The 24,392-nt window shown below is 46.2% G+C and overlaps 1 protein-coding gene across 1 annotated transcript in view; it reads left to right on the top strand.

Moving 5' to 3' along the window:
* Positions 1 to 5,377: 5,377 nt before the first annotated feature.
* Positions 5,378 to 24,392, top strand: part of SYT14 (synaptotagmin 14) — a 400,327-nt gene continuing 381,312 nt past the window's right edge. The window contains exon 1 of the mRNA XM_073628430.1: positions 5,378 to 5,443. Coding sequence (XP_073484531.1) covers positions 5,431 to 5,443 — 13 coding nt within the window. The 5' untranslated portion in view covers positions 5,378 to 5,430. The remainder of the gene's footprint in view (positions 5,444 to 24,392) is intronic.

The raw sequence follows: 24,392 nt of genomic DNA, 5'->3' as shown, positions 1-24,392 counted from the left end.
TGTCCCAGTGTCCAATCAACATCTGTCACAGTGTCCCAGTGTCCGATCAACATCTGTCCCAGTGTCCAATCAACATCTGTCCCAGTGTCCCAGTGTCTGATCAACATCTGTCCCAGTGTCCCGATGCCCAAAAAATATCATTGACAGTATCAGTGTCCCAGTGTCCGATCAACATCTGTCCCACTGTGCGATCAACATCTGTCCCAGTGTCCAGTCAACATCCCACCCAGTGTCCCATCAACATCTGTCCCAGTGTCCCATCAACATATGTCCTAGTGTCCCAGTACCCGATCAACAACTGACCCAGTGTTCCAGTGTTCGCTCAACATCTGTCATTGTCCCAGTATCCGATCAACATCTGCCCAAGTGTCTGATCAACATCTGTCCCAGTGTCCGATCAACGTCTGTTCTAGTGTTCCAGTGTCCGATCAACATCTGTCCCAGTGTCCGATCAACGTCTGTTCTAGTGTTCCAGTGTCCCATCAACATCTGTTCCAGTGTCCCATCAACATTTGTCCCAGTGCCTGATTAACATCTGTCACAGTGTTCCAGTGTCCCATCAACATCTGTTCCAGTGTCCCATCAACATTTGTCCCAGTGCCTGATTAACATCTGTCACAGTGTTCCAGTGTCCGATCAACACCTGTCAGTGCCACTGTGTCCAATCAACATCTGTCCCAGTGTCCAATCAACATCTGTCCCAGTGTCCGATCAACATCAACAGTCCCCTGTGCTTGCGTGCAAAGGTGAATGCACGTGTTTGTCCCGTACGCATATGCACCAACATGTGAGGTATCGCCGCACACATCAGAACGAGAGCCATGATTCTAGCACTAGACCTCTTGTGTAACTCTAAGCTGGTAACCTGTAAAGGCGTATAAAGCGTCACCTATGGAGATCTTTAAATACTGTAGTTTGGTGCCATTCCATAAGCATGCAACGCAGGACATGTTAAGTACTTTTTTACTCAGCAAAACACCATATATTTATATTTTATGAAAAAAATGGGTATTATATTGTGTTTGTGTGCATTAAAGGACCCAAGAAAAGGAGGATTGGGGATGCTCTGTGCAAAACCATTACACAGAGCAGGTAAGTATGTAATATGTTAATTATTTTAATTAAAAAATAATAATTAAGGTTTAAAGTATGGCCAAAGCTTTTTCTGGTCATACTTCTCCTATGGATCTTAGGAGTGCAGTTCGTTCTGCTGTCCTGTGACCCATTTTCAGCAGACAGCGGACTACAGCCCACTGTCAGCTGAAATCACTCAGCCAGTCCAGGCTCCAGAAAAACCTCGACTATATGGTCAGTATCCACCCAAAAGCCTGGACTGGCAGCCGGCTCAGCCTCTCAGTGATCTGGAAATGGAGTTGTTGTGCCCTAGTCATCTAACCATTGAAATTTGGTCCTTGTCAAAATGGCTTAAATCTTTATGCTCGCCCCATTTTTTCTATTTTCAACACATTACCTTCAGGGACAACACGTTCACTTGCTGCTAATATATCCCACCCACTTTCAGAAGCCATTGTAATGAGATAATCAAAGTTATTCTGCTCACCTGTCAGTGGTCCTAATGTTATGGTCAACTGGTGTAAGTAAATAGGTAAGAAAACGCAGATTACTATCTGCGTGGGCCCTTATTCAGGAGGCATTGTGTTAGGGGACACCTGATGTAAGGGGGCACTGTGATAGGGGGACACCTGATGTAAGGGGGCACTGTGATAGAGGACACCTGATGTAAGGGGGCACTGTGTTAGGGGGACACCTGATGTAAGGGAGCACTGTGATAGGGGACACCTGATGTAAGGGGGCACTGCGATAGGGGACACCTGATGTAAGGGAGCACTGTGATAGGGGACACCTGATGTAAGGGAGCACTGTGATAGGGGACACCGGATGTAAGGGGGCACTGTGATAAAGGACACCTAATGTAAGGGAGCACTGTGATAGAGGACACCTGATGTAAGGGAGCACTGTGATAGAGGACACCTGATGTAAGGGAGCACTGTGATAGGGGACACCGGATGTAAGGGAGCACTGTGATAGGGGACACCGGATGTAAGGGAGCACTGTGATAGAGGACACCTGATGTAAGGGAGCACTGTGATAGAGGACACCTGATGTAAGGGAGCACTGTGATAGAGGACACCTGATGTAAGGGAGCACTGTGATAGAGGACACCTGATGTAAGGGGGCACTGTGTTAGAGGACACCTGATGTAAGGGAGCACTGTGATAGGGGACACCGGATGTAAGGGGGCACTGTGTTAGGGGACACCTGATGTAAGGGAGCACTGTGATAGGGGACACCTGATGTAAGGGGGCACTGTGATAGAGGACACCTGATGTAAGGGGCACTGTGATAGGGGACACCTGATGTAAGGGGGCACTGCAATGGGGACATCTGATGTAAGAAGGCACTGTGATAGGGGGACACCTGATGTAAGGGAGCACTGTGATAGGGGACACCTGATGTAAGGGGGCACTGCAATGGGGACATCTGATGTAAGAAGGCACTGTGATAGAGGACACCTGATGTAAGAAGGCACTGTGATAGAGGACACCAGATGTAAGGGGGCACTGTGTTAGGGGGACACCTGATGTAAGGGAGCACTGTGATAGGGGACACCTGATGTAAGGGGGCACTGCGATAGGGGACACCTGATGTAAGGGAGCACTGTGATAGGGGACACCTGATGTAAGGGAGCACTGTGATAGGGGACACCGGATGTAAGGGGGCACTGTGATAAAGTGCTATCACAGTGCTCCCTTACATCCGGTGTCCCCTATCACAGTGCTCCCTTACATCCGGTGTCCCCTATCACAGTGCTCCCTTACATCAGGTGTCCTCTATCACAGTGCTCCCTTACATCAGGTGTCCTCTATCACAGTGCTCCCTTACATTAGGTGTCCTTTATCACAGTGCCCCCTTACATCCGGTGTCCCCTATCACAGTGCTCCCTTACATCAGGTGTCCCCTATCACAGTGCTCCCTTACATCAGGTGTCCCCTATCGCAGTGCTCCCTTACATCAGGTGTCCCCTATCACAGTGCTCCCTTACATCAGGTGTCCCCCTAACACAGTGCCCCCTTACATCAGGTGTCCTCTATCACAGTGCCCCCTTACATCAGGTGTCCCCCTATCACAGTGCCCCCTTACATCAGGTGTCCCCTAACACAATGCCTCCTGAATAAGGGCCCACGCAGATAGTAATCTGCGTTTTCTTACCTATTTACTTACACCAGTTGACCATAACATTAGGACCACTGACAGGTGAGCAGAATAACTTTGATTATCTCATTACAATGGCTTCTGAAAGTGGGTGGGATATATTAGCAGCAAGTGAACGTGTTGTCCCTGAAGGTAATGTGTTGAAAATAGAAAGGAGGCACTGTCATAGGGGACACCTGATGTTAGGGAGCACTGTGTTAGGGGACACCTGATGTAAGGGGGCACTGTGATAGGGGACACCTGATGTAAGGGGGCACTGTGACAGGGGACACCTAATGTAAGGGGGCACTGTGATAGAGGATACCTAATGTAAAGGGGCCCTGCGATGGGGACACCTGATGTAAGGGGGCACTGTGATAGGGGACACCTGATGTAAGGGGACACTGTGATAGGGGACACCTGATGTAAGGGGGCACTGCGATGGGGACACCTGATGTAAGGGGGCACTGTGATAGGGGACACCTGATGTAAGGGGACACTGTGATAGGGGACACCTGATGTAAGGGGGCACTGCGATGGCGACACCTGATGTAAGGGGGCACTGTTATAGAGGACACCTGATGTAGGGGGGCACTGTAAATGGGAGACATGTGATGTAAGGGGGACACCTGATGTAAGGGGTCACTGTGATAGGGGACACTTGATGTAAGGGGGCACTGTGATAGGGGGACACCTGATGTAAGAGGTCACTGTGATAGGGGGACACCTGATGTAAGGGGTCACTGTGATAGGGGACACCTGATGTAAGGGGGCACTGTGTTAGGGGACACCTGATGTAAGGGGGCACTATGACAGGGGATACCTAATGTAAGGGGGCACTGTGATAGGGGATACCTAATGTAAAGGGGCCCTGCGATGGGGATACCTAATGTAAGGGGGCACTGTGATAGGGGATACCTAATGTAAAGGGGCCCTGCGATGGGGACACCTGATGTAAGGGGGCACTGTGATAGGGGACACCTGATGTAAGGGGGCACTGTGATAGGGGACACCTGATGTAAGGGGGCACTGTTATAGAGGACACCTGATGTAAGGGGGCACTGTGATAGGGGGACACCTGATGTAAGGGGGCACTGTGATAGGGGGACACCTGATATAAGTGGACACCTGATGTAAGGGGTCAATGTGATAGGGGACACCTGATGTAAGAAGGCACTGTGATAGGGGACACCTGATGTAAGGGGTCAATGTGATAGGGGACACCTGATGTAAGAAGGCACTGTGATAGGGGACACCTGATGTAAGGGGGCACTGTAAATGGGAGACATGTGATGTAAGGGGGCGCTGTGATAGAGGACACCTGATGTTAGGGGGACACCTGATGTAAGGGGACACTGTGATAGGGGACACCTGATGTAAGGGGATATTGTGATAGGGGACACCTGATGTAAGAGGGCACTGTGATAGGGGACACCTGATGTAGACTGGTAGGAGTCCCAGTGCATTTCTTTGCCCAGGGGCCCATGATGCTATTAAGATGGCACTGTCCCCGAAAGCCATATAATAAGGCCCCTTTCACACTGGTGGAATTGATTGCTCTGTCTGTGTGAAGGGGCCTGATGTGCCAAAGGGCCCCAGATCCAACAGCAGGAATTTATACAATTACTGTGAAATGAGTTCATCACTCAGGGGGAATAGCCTTTGAGATGGAGAATACTGAAGTGGGGCTCTTAAATCGTATTGCACTGGGGGCCACATCACTTATTGCTACAGCTTTTTTGGAGAACCTTCTGATATAAAATACGGCGTCCATAAACAATTGTGGAAAAATCAATTCCCTGCGCGGACACTCTTACGATGTATTGATGGTTGGTGAACCCTCACCCTGTTCAGCTCCTACTTTACTGCTTTGTTGTTTATTTATGACCATTTGATGTGTTTGGGCTGCGGCAAAGATCTGCTGGAGGATGATTAACAGGCAGTGACAGGCAGCATGTGTCCCTGACAGGAATCATCCCAGTCCTGACACACACTGTCACCTCAGCCATTCCTCCTCGGCTCACTTTTCCCGCCTTTAGACCTGGCCGCGCGTGCGGCACTGGACGAGGCCACCGAGACCGCCCCCCCCCCCTCCATCCTCCCTTCTAGTGAAAGCGCAACCCGCCCCGCCGCCTATGGTTCGTTCCTTGTCATTCACTTTCTCCGCCTCCCCCCTCCGTAACCTGCCGGCTTGGTACGCTCCGTGCTGGAAGAATCATGGCGATAGATGGTAAGTAGGCCAATAACCGGCTGTGCTGAGGGACCGGGGAGGAGGGGGGGCCGGGGACAGACAGTCCCGGACAGGTCTTCACCTGTCCTTGTGTGTACGTGTCTACTGCCCATGTGTGCGCTACACCCAGACACAGGACAACACTGGCTGCATGCTGAGGGAGCACAGCACCGGTCCCTGACAGAGAGGGACAGTCCCTCCCCCACTACTGTGTGTGTACCATAGTCCCTGATCTATAGGGACAGTCCCCGACACAAACCCCTCTGTCCCTTTATTCTGTCCTTATAACTGTTTATATCCCAGTTCTGGTAAGAACAGTCCCTGATATATACAGACAGTCCTTGTTATTTATCGACAGTCCCTGATCTACAGAGACAGTCCTTGTGTTTATATCCACTTCTGTCCACCTTCTTCTGTATGTATATCACAGTCCCAGGCCGGTAAGGACAGTCCTACATTTTTGCACAAGTCCCTCTGTCCTTCTTTTTTCATTTGATGTTTATATTTTCCAGTTCCTGACAGTAGGACAGTCCCCGCTCGGTGAGGACATTCCCCGCTCGGTAAGGACATTCCCCGCTCGGTGAGGACATTCCCCACTCAGTGAGGACATTCCCCGCTCGGTGAGGACATTCCCCGCTCGGTGAGGACATTCCCCGCTCGGTGAGGACATTCCCCGCTCAGTGAGGACAGTCCCAGCTCGGTGAGGACAGTCCCCGCTCGGTGAGGACAGTCCCCGCTCGGTGAGGACATTCCCCGCTCGGTGAGGACATTCCCCGCTCGGTGAGGACATTCCCCGCTCGGTGAGGACATTCCCCGCTCGGTGAGGACATTCCCCGCTCGGTGAGGACATTCCCCGCTCGGTGAGGACATTCCCCGCTCGGTGAGGACAGTCCCAGCTCGGTGAGGACAGTCCCCGCTCGGTGAGGACATTCCCCGCTCGGTGAGGACATTCCCCGCTCGGTGAGGACATTCCCCGCTCGGTGAGGACATTCCCCGCTCGGTGAGGACAGTCCCAGCTCGGTGAGGACATTCCCCGCTCGGTGAGGACATTCCCCGCTCGGTGAGGACATTCCCCGCTCGGTGAGGACAGTCCCCGCTCGGTGAGGACATTCCCCGCTCGGTGAGGACAGTCCCCGCTCGGTGAGGACATTCCCCGCTCGGTGAGGACATTCCCCGCTCGGTGAGGACATTCCCCGCTCGGTGAGGACATTCCCCGCTCGGTGAGGACATTCCCCGCTCGGTGAGGACAGTCCCTGTTTTGGAGGGATGCCTCTGCCCAGTTCTCATTCTTACTCCTGTAGGTGTGTGATAGTCCTAGTCCCTGTTTGGTGGGGACAGTCCTGAGTTTTTGTATATAATCTCTTTGTATTTTCTTCTCTCCCTCTACTAAGAATGTATGTCCCCGCACCCCGGTGTCCCTGTATCTGAAGGACAGTCCTTGTTTTGGGGACAAATCCTTTCTTCTGCCCTTCCTTCATCCACTGCTGTCCCTCTTCTCTATATACTGTATGTATGTTATGTGTATATATATATATATATATACACACACACAGCGGGTAAAATAAGTATTGAACACATCACAATTTTTCTAGGTAAATAGGATTCTAAAGGTGCTACTGACATGAAATTTCCCCCACATGTCGGTAACAATCCATCCATACAGAGACACCAAAACAAATACATTCAGAAATGAAGTTCTGTGTAATAAAATGGAATGACGCAGGAAAAACTATTGAACACACGAACTGATATTTACTCAATACTTGGTATAAAATCCTTTGTTGATAATGACAGATTCAAGCTGCCTCCTGTATGGAGAAACGAGTCGCATGCGTTGCTCAGGTGTGATTTTGCTCCGTTCTTCCACACAAAGTCTTCAAATCTTGAAGGTTCCTTTGGGCCTCTTCTCTGATCTTTAGTTCTTTCTATAGATTTTCTATTGGATTCAGTCAGGTGATTGGCCGGGCCATTCTAGCAGCTTTATTTTATTTCCTGGAAACCATTGGAGAATTTCCTTGGCTTTGTGTTTGGGATGATTGTTTTGCTGAAATGTCCACCATTGTTTTATCTTCATCATCCTGGTAGATGGCAGCAGATTTTTTTTTTTTTTTTTTTTTTGATGGCAGCAGATTTTTATCAAGAATTTCTTGGTACATTTTTCCATTCATCCTTCCTTCAATGACATGAAGTTTGTCAGTACCGTATGCTGATAAACATCCCCACACCATGATTTACTGTTGGTATGGGGGGTGTATTTGGGGTGATGGGCAGTGCCATTTTACCTCCAAACATTGTGTGTATTATTATGGCATCCAAAGAATTCAGCTTTGGTCTCATTTGACCAGACTATATTCTCTAAGTATTTTACAAGCTTGTCTAAATGTTGTGCAGTAAACATGCTTTTTCTTCAGCAATGAGTTTTACGTGGTGAGCGTGCATACAGGCCATGGCAATTGAGTACATTACTTATTGGTTTCTTTGAAACCATTGTACCTGCTAATTCCAGGTGTTTCTGAAGCTCTCCGCAAGTGGTCCTTGTCTCTTGGACAACCCTTCTGATAATTCTTTTCACTCCTCTGTCAGAAATTCTGGGAGGAGAACCTGGTCGCGGCCCATTTATGGTGAAATTATGTCCTTTCCACTCCTGGATTATGGCCCCAACAGTGCTCACTGGAACATTCAGAAATTTATAAATCCTTCTGTAACCAATGCCATCAGTATGTTTTGCAACAATGAGGTTACTAAGATCTTGAAAGAGCTCTTTGCTTTTACCCATCATGAGATTTCTTGCGTGACACCTTAGTAATGGGACACCTTTTTATAGGCCATCAGCTGAGACTGAAGCGGCTAATATTAATTTGCACTGACAAGGGGCAGGATTGCTTTTTAATTACTGATAGATTTCAGCTGGGGTCTTGGCTTTCCATGCCTTTTTGCACCGCCCTTTCTTCATGTGTTTAATACTCTTTCCCTGTGTCATTCCACTTTATTACACATAACTTTCTGAACGTATTTGTTTTGGTTTCTTTGTATGGATTGCATGGGTTGTTACCGACATTTGGTGAAAATTTAATGTCAATAGCACCCTTATAAATAAGTATATTTACCTAGAAAAATGGTGACATGTTCAATAATTTATTGTACCTGATATATAATATTTTTTTATTTTTAGTATTACATAACACATTTGTAGAAATATATAAATGTGGGAATATAACTCACATGGAATGTATGATAAAAAGCAGCATATATCTTGGTGCACATAACACATCATTTATAATTATGTATTCTAAAAGACGCTTTATATAATCATTGTGTTTACTTGTTTCTTGTGTGTCTATTGACATTGAGATACATTATAGAAGTATTTCTATCAGGATACAATTTTCATTTCTCTCTTTTTTTTTTAAAAGGGGTATAATTCACGTACATCTTTCTGTTTGTACTCATCAAATCACATCAGTAGTGCTGAAAGGACAGCTCCTCCATAATGTCCTTTACTTGTAGTGGATTGGTGCTGAAAGGACGTCTCCTCCATAATATTTTTTAGGGCCCTTTCATATGGAGCCTCTCGGCTCCGTTCAGTAGGAGATCCCTTGCTAAGATGCAGTTGAACAGGATGGATGTCAGTTTATTTATTATTTTTTTTACATCTGTGCCCTTTCAGTTTGTGTCCATATTTACAGAGCAGACAGGAGTGAACCTGTGTTAGCTGTATGGGCGGCCCGATGTAAATGTATTTATATCAGTTTACATCAAAGTTCCTCACATTTAGGTCCAAAAAATGGAAAAGGATACAGTCCTTTTCTGCTTTTTTTTTTTTCTGGACCTGGACTGACTCGGAGGTAGGTTCGGTGTAAACAGACATAAGTCCGTTACATCAGCCTGGTCATAGCGCTGCATGGAGCTTCAGCCTGCCTATACAGCTGAAAAACGGACAGGCAGACCAGATCGTAAAGACCGTGTGACAGGGCCGTTACTTGTAATGGAATAGTGCTGAAAGGACAGCTCCTCCATAATGTTCTTTACTTGTAGCAGAGTGGTGCTGAATGGAGAGCTCCTCCTTATTACTTGTATAGTAATAGTGCTGAATGGACAGCTCCTCCATAATCTTCTTTGCCAGTGTTAAAGTGGTTGTAAACCCTTACAGACCACTTTTTGCTACAGGTAAGCCTATAATAAGGCTTACCTGTAGCTACCCTGGATATCTCCTGAACCTGCACGGTTTAAGAGATATCCCCTGTATTTGCATGTGCCGACGTCATCGGCACATGCGCACTTGAAGCAAACTGAAGCAATGGCACGTACGTGCCGTTGGTTCAGTTAGCCAGTGCCGTTACTGGCGGCTCCCGCATGGATGCGCGGGAGTGACATCATCGCAGCTCTGACCAATCACAGCGCCGGAGCTCGCAATACTCGGTAGTAACTCCGGGAGCGATGTCGGCCGCCGGAGCCGTGAACGAGGACCGCTGCAGGGGCTTCGATCTCAGGTAAGTAATTCTAAATGAGCTAGTATGCTATGCATACTAGCTCATTATGCCTAGGTTTTGCAGGTTTTTGTTTTTGTTTTTTAGGGTTTACAACCACTTTAAAGTAAAACTACAGGCAAAACTTTTGTTTTCATTGTGGATAGAGTAAAAGAGGGTTATAAATCCTGTCATACTTATTTTTTCGCCATCTGTGTCCTATTGCAGAGATTTCACTTCCTGTCCCATAGCAGGAACAAAAACAGGAGGGGAGAGGGAATCCCTACAAATTAAGGGAATTTCTTTGGTCCCGCCCTCCCCCAGGTCACCAGAACTAGTATCCCCATTGGAAGATTTCCCCTCTATTACTTTTCTGGGGACCACCCAAAATTTGGGATTTTTCACTTTCAATGATGAACAAGACAAATAGAGAGGGTGGGGGGGGGACTAAATGAAAACTAAACGAAAATAAAATTTAAGTTTTAATCCAGATGAATAAAATATGACTAAAACTGAAATGTCAAATGTAAAAATTCTAATTTTTTTTTAGTGAAACGAGAAATCGAAATTTGACGTTAAAATTAACAGTGGCCAAAAAAGCAATGTTCTTGTTTGTTTACAATCTTGTTTGTTTTCATCATTAACAGAGAATTGTTAACCGTTTTTATATTCAGGTAATATGTTCAATGCCATTACAGCCAATAGGGTTGATGTTTGTTTTGTTTGTTTTATATTTCAGGCTGGGTTCACACTATTGCGAATTGGATGTGGGTTTCCCTGCATACAATTTGCATGTCAGGAGATGGTGACCGCCTCTCTATGGAGCCGTTTCACACATCTCTGGAGTAGCTCCGGTGTGAATTGCACAGGAGTCCTGTGCTTCTTTTGGTCCATTTCAGGTCTGAATACAGCCAAAAATTTGGGCTGAAATCAGACCTGAAATGGTGAATGGAGTCGCACCGGACTCCTGCTGTGAGCCTCTGCATTCTATAGTGTGAACCTAGCCTGAAGGTTGCACTTTTGTTTTTTAAGAAGCAATATATTTGTTTATGATACTGGAGATTTTAGTCGAATAAAATATAACTAAAACAATTCAGATGACTAAAATTTGACTAAAACTAAAATGGCATGTTAGTCAAAAGGCTATGACTAAAACGAAATCCACATTTGACGTCAAAATTAACACTCTTCTTTACTGGTAGTAGAATGGTGCTGAATGGAAAGCTCCCCCTTAATTTTCTGTAAAGTGGTTGTAAACCCTCACATATACCCAGTGAAGTGAACAGCCTCAGATGATACACAGAGATGAAACAAATCTCCCTACATGCGTTTTACATGTATATCTGCTGTCTTCCCCTTTCTACACTCTTTGGAAAGTGCAGATCATGTTAGAAATCTTTCTTCCCCTTTCAACAGTGGATGGAGAGACTGCACTTACACTGTGTGAGAGCTAATTGGAGGAAAGGGACACACACACCCCCTCCACATAGGCAGAGGAACGAAGATACCTGCAGAGCTGTATTCTGAATAGACAAGCTCTCTGCTAATCTCCCTCTAAGCTCCCTCCTTGACACAAATTTTAAGCTACTATTATCTCATGTGTCGGAAAACTTGTCAGAAGTGACTCTGCTGATAACAGAGGAACAAAGCATGAGAGAGAAATGCCACTTAGGGCTTTGGAGAGAGAGAAGTAAACACTACAGATGTATGTGCTTAGGTCAGATTTCATGAATGGGGTTTACATCCACTTTCAAGTGGAGTTCCACCCAAAAGTGGAACTTCCACTTATCTGTCTCCTCCCCCCATCCAGTGCCACATTTAGCACCTTTCAGGTTGGAGGGGGCAGCGGGTACCTGTTTTTGACAGGTAACCTGTCCCCACTTCCTTCGGACCTCGCCGTGGCGACATACGTCAGAAGTCTGGCTCCCTCCTCCTTCCCCTACTGTCCAGCCAGTAGGAGAGCGCAGCCTCGCTTCGCGCAGGTGCAGTAGGGACCCGGCCAAAGGGCTTCACAGCTGGGTTCCCTTACTGGCACTGGTAGCGGCAGCCGATGGAAACATCTGCTGCGGTGTCGACATTGCTGGATTCCAGGACAGGTAAGTGTCCTAATGTTAAAAGTCAGCAGCTACAGTATGTGTAGCTGCTGACTTTTAATTTTTTGAAGGGAAGGCGGAACTCCGCTTTAAGTGATTCTAAATTTAATTTTTTTTTAATTTAAAATAACAAACCTTATACTTGCCTGTTTTGTACAGTGGTTTTGTACAGAGCAGCCCAGATTCTTCTCTTTTTCGGGTCGCCCCGCCGGCGATCCTGGTCTCTCCCACCGGCTGCTTGCCCCCCATAGCAAGCCACTTTCAATGGGGGCACTCATGTGGGCTTGCTCTTGATCCTAGCTGTCTGGGTTTATTGAGCCCCCTGCTCGCTCGTCGCTGGCTGTGATTGACAGCAGCAGGAGCCAATGGCTTCTGCCTTTAAAACTACTTTACTTGTAGTAGAGAACTGCTGAATGGACAGCTCCTTTATAATGTTTCTTACTTGTAGTAGAGTGGTGCTGAATGGACAGCTCCTACATCATTTTTTTTTTTTGCCTCCCTCTGCGGTGCTGAAAGGACAGCTCCTCCATAATGCTCAATTCCGTTGCAGTATTCCACAAGTGGAACTGAATGGAAACCTCTTCTGTACAGTTCTGTACTTTCCCAGTGGTTATGGATGAAAAGTACCTTCAGGACAGTGGTGCTGAATGGTCACCTATTATTTTCTGTACTTTTTCAGGATTAGATGACTCTGAACTTTGCCAAAACATTTTTTTTTAATAACATTGACATACAATATGTTGTATTACATGGGGAATAAAGTGTGATAAACAGTTGTAATTTTAAGCACTACGTAATTGCTAAAGCTTGTCCCTCTTGACTCCTATAAAGAGGTGTTGCCCCTGAGGAAGTGACCATCACGGCACAAACGGCGCAAGTAGTTTGTAACATGATGTAACTAGAGATGTGAAGGCCCGGAAAAGAAACTGAAAAATTTTGAAAAAAAACTTCTTTTTTTCCGTTTTTCTTTTCCTGAAGGCTTTTTTTTTTTTTTCCAAAAATATTTTAAGACAGGGTGTTCACTTTTAAGTTTTTAGAAGTTCCTAATTGCGATGACGGACAAAAAAGAGTAGCTGCAGAAGCAGAGACGGATACTGACAATTTCAGCTCAGAAAATGATTCTGATTAAACGTCCATTGAAACTTAGTCCCACTCTCTCACTCTTAACACTTCCCCCATCTTCAATTCTTTTTATGAGAATGGGGTTTTTATTTTTATTTAATACTGTGGAGAGGAAATATGAAAAAATGTTACTTTTTGGTTTTGAAAATTGTTTTGTGGAGGCTTTTTGGCTGTTCCACATAAACTAGTAAGCAGTTCAGGAGATTGTTGCTCCCTTTCTTACAAATAAATATTATAAAAAAGTAAATTCTGTTTGTGATAATTGTTTGGCTACACTATATTTTTAATATGCTAGCTGGGATAATTTTATGGCAAGTCAAATTGTCCATAGTCATATTTTATGTTCCTAAAGTAACAGACTCACTTTCAATCTTAGAAAGACAAAAAAGTGCATTTTTTTCAATTTTTCCGAAAATTTTCCGTCCCCCCCCCCAAAAACGGAAAAAAACGTTTTTTTTTTCTGAGCTTCAAAATTTCCAGAATGTTTACATCTCTAGATATAAGGTATTATTTCTGTTATGGTGGAAGTTCTAAATAAAATTTGGAAATATTTTAGGTGCTCTGGCAATGATTGAGCGTTTTTTTTTTTTTTTTTTTTTTGTGCTATATGCCTGTAAACAAGTGTTTTCATTTGAAGTGAATCACTTCCCCTCTGTTTAAAAAGCTAAGATAAGTTCTCCGTTTGTAACATGTTACATGTTATACCCATATTCAGGGTGTAACATGTTACAGATGCACCGGCCCCCCGCTCCCCCTGAAACCCTGGTCTGACAGCGAGGGATCTTTTCCCTCCTGCCAGTTGTCACATTCTGTAAAAAACGTGGCCACGCAGGGCTCTGCCCGCCTGGCCGTGTCATCCATTCACAGTGTTCTGTGAATCAGAAAACCACAAGGTCCGACAGGGCCGACAATCTTTGGTGCTGTTGACTTGTAGTTCTCAATTAACAACCACAGCACTGTGTAAGTTCATGAAGTCTCCCTGTCACAGTGTAAGTGCCTGGCCGTATTAGGGGTACGGGCAGACAGATAAACAGACAGCCTGCAGGACCATGGGATTACACAATCTGCTCATTATGGGTGCAATGCTTTACAGGTCCATTACAAAAAATAATAAATACATTTTTTATTACCTGCAAAAGATGTGCATTTTTTTTTAAAGGTGAATTTATCCTTTAAAGAAAACTGGATGTTAACCCCCACCTATACCTGTCTTCATTTCTTGTACTTTGTAAAAACCATAACCAGCTGCAATTACACTCATACGTTTGTGTACTGTGCCCAGTCACATTTTCTAAAGTGTATGTCAAGTCATAACTTTTCATAACTTCAAAGTCATAACTTTTTTTTCTAGTTGGGAAGGATATGAACTCCTGTGGGTTTTTTTTTTGCCATCTTAGACCCCTTTCACACCAGCAAACTGATCGGATCCCTATGTCGAACCCGATCGGATCACCTATTGTTCTCTATGGGGCGGCGGATGCCAACGGACATGTGTCCACTGTCACCCACTGGCATCTGATCCGATCCGGTTGGCTAAAAACAGACGGATGGGGATATGTTCCCCATCCATCTGGCAGATCGGATGACAATCGGACACAATCTAGCTGTGTCCGTGACCGCCCTGCATAGCGGAGCGGACAGGACCTGTTATCCGCATGCTTAGCAAGGATTAATGGAGAGAATCCTTGCTGAGCAGGCGGATCCGCTTGGATGGATTCCGCCCCGCATGAAAGGGGCCTTAGGCTTTCTGTTCTGCTAGCAATAGAAATGTTGTGCATAAACTGGTGTGCCTAGAGCAGTGGTCATCAACCCTGTCCTCAGGGCCCACCAACAGGCCAGGTTTGCAAGATAACTGAAATACATGAAATACATCACAGGTGATATCATTTGCTGCTCAGTGATTGCAGTATTCTAGTCTGCATCTCCCCCAAGGTAATACATAAAACCTGGCCTGTTAGTGGGCCCTGAGGACAGGGTTAATGACCACTGTGCTAGAGAACTTCACAAATGCGAAAAAACCCCCCAAAAAACTCAGTGTGGTAAAAAAGCTGCACTACCATATAGTATATCAAAATGCCCGCGTGTTTGTTGTATTGTATCTTTTAATAAAAAATGTTCAAAAAAAATAATTTTTTTTCTTTTTTTTTTTTTTTTTAATTTTTTATTTAGTGGTATGCGACATACAATGAAATGATAACTTCACAGAAAATGTTGTTCAAACAAAATAGCTTACATATGAGCACAAGATAGTGGTATCTGAACAAAATATAAGTAAACTCCATATATTATAACAAGGATAGCTCTATACATAAAAAGATACCTAGATACCCAGGAAGTATAAGACTAGGGCTTCTCTTCGATAGGGCAGTTAATCACTAATAACCCTCTGGGGATTAGCCCTAGATCCATGAAGGATTTGGGCATCCTCACCTAGGGGAAGGGTACTGTGGTGTGACCAGCTGGGGTCGAAACATACCAATTTTTGATTTAAAGGAGAAAAAAAATTAATAAAGGAGAAAAGAGAAAAGAGACTGGGGGGAAAGAAACTGAGTAAAGGAAAAGAGGGGGGGAAGGAGGTGATGTGATGTTAAAGTGAAGAGGGTAGAGGTAGAAGTCCACCTAGAGAGCAAGGACCGCCCCAAGCTCTCCAGGCCATCTGAGGGCCATGGTTTGGAACAAGAGCCTCTGGCATACGCCTTGGCCCAACTATATCGTACGGAGGTATTCCTCTGAGAAGCGGAACTGGGTCCAATAAAACCACCTGGTCTTATGTTCCTCGGATTTATCCCGGACCGTTGCAGTCAGGTCTTCCATTCGCTCAATGTCATTAACCCTCGCGAGCCAATGGGCCACCGTGGGGGCAGATTGTTGCTTCCAGAGACTTGGGATGCAAGCTCTAGCAGCGTTGAGTAGGTGTTTAAGGAGAGATTTGTGGTATCGCTTACTTGACATGGGGGTGAGGTTGAGGAGCACAGCAGCGGGGTCATTGGTTAAGGAAATGTCTGTGAATTTGTGGATGAGTCGGAGGACAGGTTGCCAGAAAGTTTGTAGTTTTGGGCAATCCCAAAAAATGTGGAGAATAGTACCAGCTTGTTGTTCGCAACGCCAGCAACGGTCAGATTGATTGGGAAATATTTTGGCCAAAACGGCCGGAGTGCGATACCAGCGTGTGATCAATTTATAGGAGATTTCCTGATATTTGCTGCAAAGTGACGATTTATGAGCGAAGAAGAGTATGCGTTCCTTCTGTGGGGTGGTGAATGTTATTTTTAGGTCTTTTTCCCACTTGGTTAAGAAGGGAGGGTCTGTGGTAGCTTGTATGTCCATCAGTGTTCTGTAAGACCTAGAGAGGGAACCTCGGGTTGGGCCATCACTCAGGCATATTTCTTCGAAGGAATGGAGTTGTCTAGAAAAAAGCGTGTATTTGGGTAGACAGCTGAGGAAGTGGGAGAGCTGCCCTGCTCTCCAACTATCCAATGAGATAGGTGCCTGTCCTGCTATTAATGCCCCTGTGGGGATCCAGCCCGTGGGTCCTAGGAGATGAGATGCGCGTAAAAGTTTTTTCGGGGCTTGTCTGGTAAAGACCGGGTCTGACAGGCCCGGGGGAAATCTAGGATGACCCAAGATTGGAGTCATGGGAGAGGGAAAATTAGGCAGGGAGGAAAGACGAAAAAATCGTTCCATCTCGGTGAGAGAGGGGCCAATCAACGGGTGAGCGGTCAGGTGGAGATCCAACCGCCCACCCGCCCAAGGCAGGCCAGCCAAAGGAACCTGTGCCATCTCCTGTTCCAGCGTGACCCATAGTTTCCATTCCCCGTGTCGGCACCAGTCAATCACCCGAGTCATGTGCGTCGCTGTGTAATAGAGAGCAGGGTCTGGGAATCCAATGCCTCCCCTCAGCTTCGGCCTTCGCAGCACCGTCCTACCTATTCGAGGATGTCCGCCTCGCCATATGAACTTAATAAACCTCGAACGGACCTCGTGAAAGAAAGTTTGCGGTAATTTGACAGGTAAGGCTTGTAACAAATAAAGAAGCCGTGGCATTGCGTTCATCTTCAGTACGTTGCATCGGCCGAACCAAGACAAAGCGAGTGGATCCCATCTCCTAAGATCTGTAGTGAGTGTTGATAGGAAGGGTTGAAAATTCAGGGCAAAAATGTCCTTTGGATTTGCAGGTATTCTGGTCCCTAAGTATTGAATGGAGCGGGTGGCCCATTTAAACGGGAAGAAGGGACGAATGCCTGCCAGCGTACGGTCTGGTACTGAAATATTCAGAGCTTCTGACTTTTGGAGGTTAACTTTGAAGTTGGAGAGATTGCCATAGCGTTTCAATTCTTGTAACAATGAAGGCAGGGATGTCACAGGTTTGGTGATGTAAAATAAAAGATCGTCCGCATACGCTGCTACTTTGTGTTGATAGTGGTCAGAATGGACACCACTGATATTTGGATTGTCTTTTACATGGCGAAGAAATGGCTCTAGGGAAAGGACAAATAGTAGAGGGGAAAGGGGGCACCCCTGCCTGGTGCCATTGGAAATCGCAAAGATGTCTGAGTTCACCCCGTTCACCCTTACCGTGGCTGTGGGTTTGGAATAGAGGGCAGAGATCCAGTCTAGGATAGACTTCGGCATTCCAAAAGAACAAAGTGTTTCCCGGAGAAATACCCAGTCCACCCTATCGAAAGCCTTTTCGGCATCGGTGGATAGGAGTAAAAGAGGGGTGTTGGATCGCCTTGCCTTCTCTATGACGTTTAATGTCCGGATGGTGTTATCCCTTGCTTCTCGCGTCTGAATGAAGCCTACCTGGTCAAGCGCAACCAAACGTTGCATTAGACTGTTGAGCCTCGAGGCTATGATTTTCGTGAGGAGTTTGATGTCGCAGTTTAGCAGGGAAATGGGCCTGTAGCTGGAGCACAGCAGTGGGTCCTTCCCGGACTTAGGAAGAACCGAAATAGAAGCTTGCAGCATGTCGGGGGGAACAGTATGTCCATCGAGTATGGCATTGAAGGCTGTGATGAAATGGGGGGCCAGCTGTGTCTGAAATGCTCTGTAGTACAGGAGCGTAAAGCCATCAGGACCGGGGGCTTTCCCCGGCTGTGTATCCTTCAAGGCATTAGCAAGCTCATCTATGTGTAGAGGTTGGGATAGTAGTTCCCGTTCGGCTTCCGTAAGAGAAGGGAGTTTGGCTTCTTGAAGGTATTCCCGAATGTTTGAGAGGGAGGGGGCCGAAGATCCAATGGCCTGTACTGCATCTAAATTATAAAGCTTTGAATAGAAATCTCGAAAGGCGGCTGCTAGGTCCGTGGAATCATGAATCTTGGAGCCTGATGGGGTCAAGAGAGCTGGGATGTATGATTGTGTGCGTTTAGCTCTTAATGCATTGGCCAACAAGCGGCCACATTTATCGCCATACTCATAAAAGGAGCGGCGAGCTTTGAGCAGGATATGTTTGGCCTTGTAAAGGGAATGCTCCCTGATTGCCTCTCTAGTCCGGAGTAACTCTACTTCCGATGTGTGGTCAGGGCGAGCTTTATGTTGTTTCTCCAAAACGTTAAGTTTTGTCAAAAGGTCTGTCAGAGTTTTGGCGTGGCGTTGCTTGGCCGCATGGCCAATTTTTATGAAGATCCCCCTAATGTAGCATTTATGTGCTGACCACACTGAGAGAGGGTTAGACACGGAGCCATTGTTGTTTTCAAAATAGGAACGAAGTTCTCTGCTGATCTCCGCCACTGTTTCAGGGTCTTTGAGAAGTGATTCATTCAGACGCCAAGATGGTGTCTTTGAGTGTGAGCATGGGAGAGTGAGGTCCAGGAAAACCGGAGCATGGTCAGATAATGTTATCTGGCCTATCTCCGCTTTGGAGGCTAAGGAAATTGTGGAGTGTTGTATTAGGAAAAAATCAATCCTGGAATAGGATTTGTGGGTTGGAGAATAGAAGGAGAAATCTCGTTCTTGAGGATGGAAAATTCTCCATATATCAACCAATTGATGGTCATGCAGCAAGTCTTTCAGAGCTCGTCTTGCACCTTGAGTTAGAGATGTTGATTGGGCAGATGAGTCCTTAGATGGATCTAAGGTGAAGTTAAAGTCTCCCCCCAAGACAAGCGTTCCCTCACGGAAAGACTCCAACTTTGTCAGGAAAGTTTGCAAGACCTGGGCTTGATTTGTGTTAGGTAAGTAGAAATTTGCCAGAGTAACTGTGTGAGAGTCGATTTTGCCCTTCAATAGCAAGAACCTGCCCTCTTGATCCTGGATTTCATCCAGGAACTGCCAGTGTAGAGATTTGGATAGTAAAATACTTGTCCCCTTGGATTTAGAGGAAGTAGAAGTACTATGGTAGCCCACCGGAAAGTGCTTGTTAGTAAGTCTCGGGACCTTATCTGCCCGAAAATGAGTCTCTTGGAGAAAGGCTACGTGCGCTCTATGTCTCCAGAGTTCAGACAGACAACTGGTCCGCTTCTCAGGAGCGTTCAATCCGTTAACGTTCCAAGAAAGGAATTTGAGAGCCATAATGATAGAGTGTCTGCTCCCTAGGTGGTGAGAGAGTATAGAAAAGGAAAGAGGAGAAGAGGGGGGAAGGTGGAAGTTGACAAAAAAAAAAAAAAAAAAGGGGGGGGGGGGGGAGTTGAGGGAAGTGAGAGAAACTAAAGTATAGAGAAGAAGAGGAAAGATACGGAAAAAAAAAAAAAAAAAAAAGGTATGGGGTCTATCAAGAGGTGTAACTCCGTACAGGAGAGCTACTGCCACCAGGGCAGAGTATTCCTACTGTGGGAGGAGGTAGGGCACGGTCAAGCGCAGAGTCCCAGCCATTGGAACCCCCCGCAGCAATGTTCACATATTAATGAAATAACACTACCAACATGAAAGGTAAAACTATCATTGTAGATCTAACATTGGAGAACCGAACATATAAGCATATATAATCAGCAAAATTAATACTGAAAAGTTAACAATTAAAGGTTATCTAACGCCCTTAAATCAGGCCCAGTGTGCCATGTAGCGCACGGAAAGAGCAAGAAGATTAACAGTACTCCAGCTCTAGAGACACTTCCTAGTCTCCCCTGCGTTTGGCACCGGGTTTACCACTTTTGTGTCTCACCAGGGGGCCATCCCTACCTTCCTAGGCTCGCCTGGAAAGAAGCCCGACCCGCTCTCTACGGCAATTCAGACAGTGTCTCCCGTTATAGGGCCCTTTGTGAGTGGTCCAATGCTAATGGGCACTGGAGCCGCCGAGGAGACCAGTGAGGCGTCAAAAAGGTATATGGTAAATGCACCCCATAAAAACTGTGGTTATTCCTGTCTCTGACCTAACAGCTCGGGTGCGTGGAGGCGATGTGGGAACACGGATCCGACACCTACCCCCACACGCCCATAGGAAGAAACAGACAAAAAGCAATCTAACAGTATAAAACAGTAGGGGATTAGCTCATGTAAACTAACTGTTGAATCCAATACTTTCCCCATCACCCGTAGCATTGGACAAGTCCTCTAGCTTCCTCTCTCTTCGTACGATGGGTCCATCTGCTGTATTCCAGGTTGGGGAATAAAAAAAAAAAAAAAAAAAAAAAAAAAAAAGGTGGGGGGGGGGGGGTTCTTTTCCTTTTTCTCCACCCCCTTCCCAGGAGACCCCCTCTCCGTGACTCTGGGACAACGCAGTGTACACTGTTTGTGCAAGAAATCCCATGGAGTGTTCATTTGGGAAAGTCAGGTATGTCTCAGAACGGTTCAAGGCAATAAGGGGGACTGGTGAGCTCCTATAAAACCGACTGTGAGGCGGTTGGGCCCTCCTTCGGTAATAGGAAAAAACCCCAAGGCAATGAGGAAAAAAACAAAAACAAAAACAACCAAAAAAAAAAAAAAAAAAAAAAAAAAAAAAGGGGGGGGGGGGGGTAGGGGAGCCCCTCTAACCCCCAAGGATGGAAAAAAAAAAATTTTTGCTTGGATACAGCGAGGGGTGAACACACCCCTGACAAGAGGGGACTGCCGATTACTTATTTCTTCGGATTCAAGAGGCTGGATCTTGGGGTGCCTGTAAGGGGCCTCTCTGTGATCGACGGTAGGCCCGGACCCTTTGTTGTCTTCCGTCTGTGGGCCGACGTTGTGGGTTCGACTGCACATTTACCAGGAGCCAGTTGGGGACAGTGACTGGGTTCATCCCAGCGAAAGTGAACAGGAGTGGAAGCTCTGAGGGGTGACGCAGGGCAAAGACGTCCGTACCCTTACGGACAATAAGGTGGAACGGGTGGCCCCATTTGTATGTGAGACCCTTCTCACCGATGCCGTCTAGAAGTGGTTTGAGTGCTCTCCTCATCATCAGAGTTCTCCTGGAAATATCTGGGAGCAGGTGGATGGCCGCGCCATCAAATTCCAGAACACCCACCTGCCATGCCTGTCTCAGGATTTCTTCCTTGAGGCTAAAGGAGTGCAGGCAGCAGAGGACATCCCTGGGTCTGTCCGGTAAGTTCGGATTAGGGCCGAGAGTTCTGTGAACGCGGTCTATGGTAATAGCTGTATCTCGCGGGCGATCTAAGTAACGGTTAAAGATGGCGGTCACCGACTCGCGGAGCTCAGATTGTGTAATGGACTCCGGAATTCCCCTTAGGCGTATATTCTGTCTGCGACTGCGATTCTCTAAATCGTCTAGGAGTAGTTGTAACTGGAGAAATTGGTCATTAATTTCAGAGTGTGAAGACTGCACAGCCTGTATATTCTGGGACATTGCTCCCTGTTCCTGCTCCACTGCTGTAATGCGTGTATCTAGCACTGCAACTTCCTGTTTAACAGACTGTATCTCTCCCCTCATGGCCATCTCCATTCTAGAGGCTAGTGATTCAAAATCATCTCTGGTGGGGAGCTGCTGTAACAGTGTCCATAATTTGTGGGTAGGATCAGCAATGAATACAGGCTCTAACTGCTGGGATGATGTAGCTGGTGTACTCACTGTGTCCTGTAGCTGTAAGATGTTTGCTGTGTTGAAGCCAGAAGTAGCGTGGCAGGGAGAGGTGTATGGAGAGGTCTGTATGGAGCTGGGCAGCTCCTCTTCCACCCCAGGTGATACTGCCAGCGATCTTGGCAGGCAGGGAGATAGGTCACTGATGGGGGAGTATGGCGGCATCGTGAAATCTTCTCCCTGCCGCTGCGAGCCTCCACAGGTGGTCGTCTCTCCCCGGGTATCCCCCGTCACATGACTGGTCGGCGCCATCTTGGATACCGCCGGGGTAGAGGCGGACAGTTTGAGCTGTTTTAAATAGCGATCCATGCCGCTGGTAGTGTGCTGTTAGCGGCGGTTCGGTCTCCAATCCGTCTGTAGTGCTTGTGGGTGCTGGTAATGTGTGGTATCGTGTCGTTGGTATGCTGCACGGGTGCCGCCGGCCGGGAGCTCACAGTACAAGCGTCCTCACGCCGCCATGCCGAAGCCACGCCCCAAATAATTTTTTTTCAAATAAAAGTTACAAACTTAGAAATGTGTTAAACATTCAGCACTGCAATTCAGCAGCACCAGTGAGCAATGTAGCTCCCAGACCAATAAAAGCAGCAGTCTTCCCAGAAAAAAAATTATAGTAAAAAAAGGAAAGGGTACAAACAGTATATATTAACTTTAAACAATACAATATTCCCCCTGCCATACTAAGAGAGATTGTATTTGGCGTCCATCAAGGCCTACACAGACCCCACTGCTCACCACAAATGGAAGCCTCAACCAGTAGTGCATTAATCCAATGCTGTGGAGCTATTTTCTATCCAACCACCACATACCTTTTTAAACTTATCAGGTACCCCTCTATTAACCACTTCAGCCCCGGAAGGATTTGCCCCCTTCCTGACTAGGCCATTCTTTGCGATACGGCACTGTGTCTCTTTAACTGATAATTGCGTGGTTGTGCGATGTTGTACCCAAACAAAGTTTATGTCCTTTTTTCTCCACAAATAGAGCTTTCTTTTGGTGGTATTTGATCACCTCTGCGGATTTTATTTTTTGCGCTATAAACAAAACAAGAGCGACAATTTTGAAAAAAAAAACACAATATTTTGTACTTTTTGCTATAAAAAATATACACAAAAAAAAAAAATGTCTTCATCAGTTTAGGCCGATATGTATTCTTCTACATATTTTTGGTTAAAAAAATCGCAATAAGTGTATATTGATTGGTTTGCACAAAAGTTATAGCATCTACAAAATAGGAGATAGATTTATGACATTTTTATTATTATTTTTTTTTTTTTACTAGTAATGGCGGCGATCTGCAATTTTTATCAGGACTGCGACATTGGGGCGGACACATCGGACACCTTTGACACTTGTTTGGGACCATTAACATTTATACAGCAATCAGAGCTAAAAATAGCCACTGATTACTGTATAAATGCCACTGGCAGGGAAGGGGTTAACACTAGGGGGCAATCAAGGGGTTAACTGTGTTCCCTCAGTGTGTTCTAACTGTGGGGGGATGGGACTAACTAGGGGAGGAGACCGATCGGTGTTCCTGTATACTAGGAAAGCACGATCTGTCTCTACTCGCCTGACAGGACGTGGATCTGTGTGTTTACACACACAGATCCACGCTCCTGCTCTGTCATGGGCGATGGCGAGTGCCCATCGGACACCGCGCCCGCCGGGCATGCGCATCGGCTCCGAAGACACGAGAGCAATGTATACCTACGGCGATTTGCACAGCTGTGCCAACCTGCCACAGTATAACTGCAGCGGCTGGTCGGCAAGCGGTTAAAATATGTGGCTTCATGCATCGGTAAAGCCTTATTTCTCAATGCCTTCCAAGCCATGATGGTGGGGGCCATTGGTTTCTTCCTTGACAGCAGTGGGATTGATTTACTAAAGGAAAGTAGACTGTGCACTTTGCAAAGTGCAATTGCACTCTGCAAGAGCAGTTGCTCCAGAGCTTAGTAAATAAGCAGAAGCCCTGCTGACTTCCATCATCCAATCATGTGGAAGGAAAAATGCATGTTTTTAAATTTTCCTTGCACGTGATTGGGTACTCTTTGCAAATTGAAGCTTTAACTCATTTACCAAGCTCTGGAGCAACTGTAAATTTCAACTGCAACTGAAAATTTGATGCTACAAGATACATATTAGGGTATGGTCGAAGCAATATCAAAATAACAGCTTGTTTTGCATAAAAACTTGAGCGCACATTGGGGTTGATTTACTAAAACTGGAGAGTGCAAAATCTGGTGCAGCTGTGCATGGTAGCCAATCAGCTTCTAACTTCAGATTGTTCAATTATGCCTTGACAAAAAACCTGGAAGGTG

This window comes from Aquarana catesbeiana, linkage group LG04, assembly GCF_042186555.1.
Source record: "Aquarana catesbeiana isolate 2022-GZ linkage group LG04, ASM4218655v1, whole genome shotgun sequence".
NCBI lineage: Eukaryota > Metazoa > Chordata > Amphibia > Anura > Ranidae > Aquarana > Aquarana catesbeiana.
Note: the sequence above shows the minus strand (reverse complement) of the source record. Positions and strands in the feature narration are given on the sequence as shown.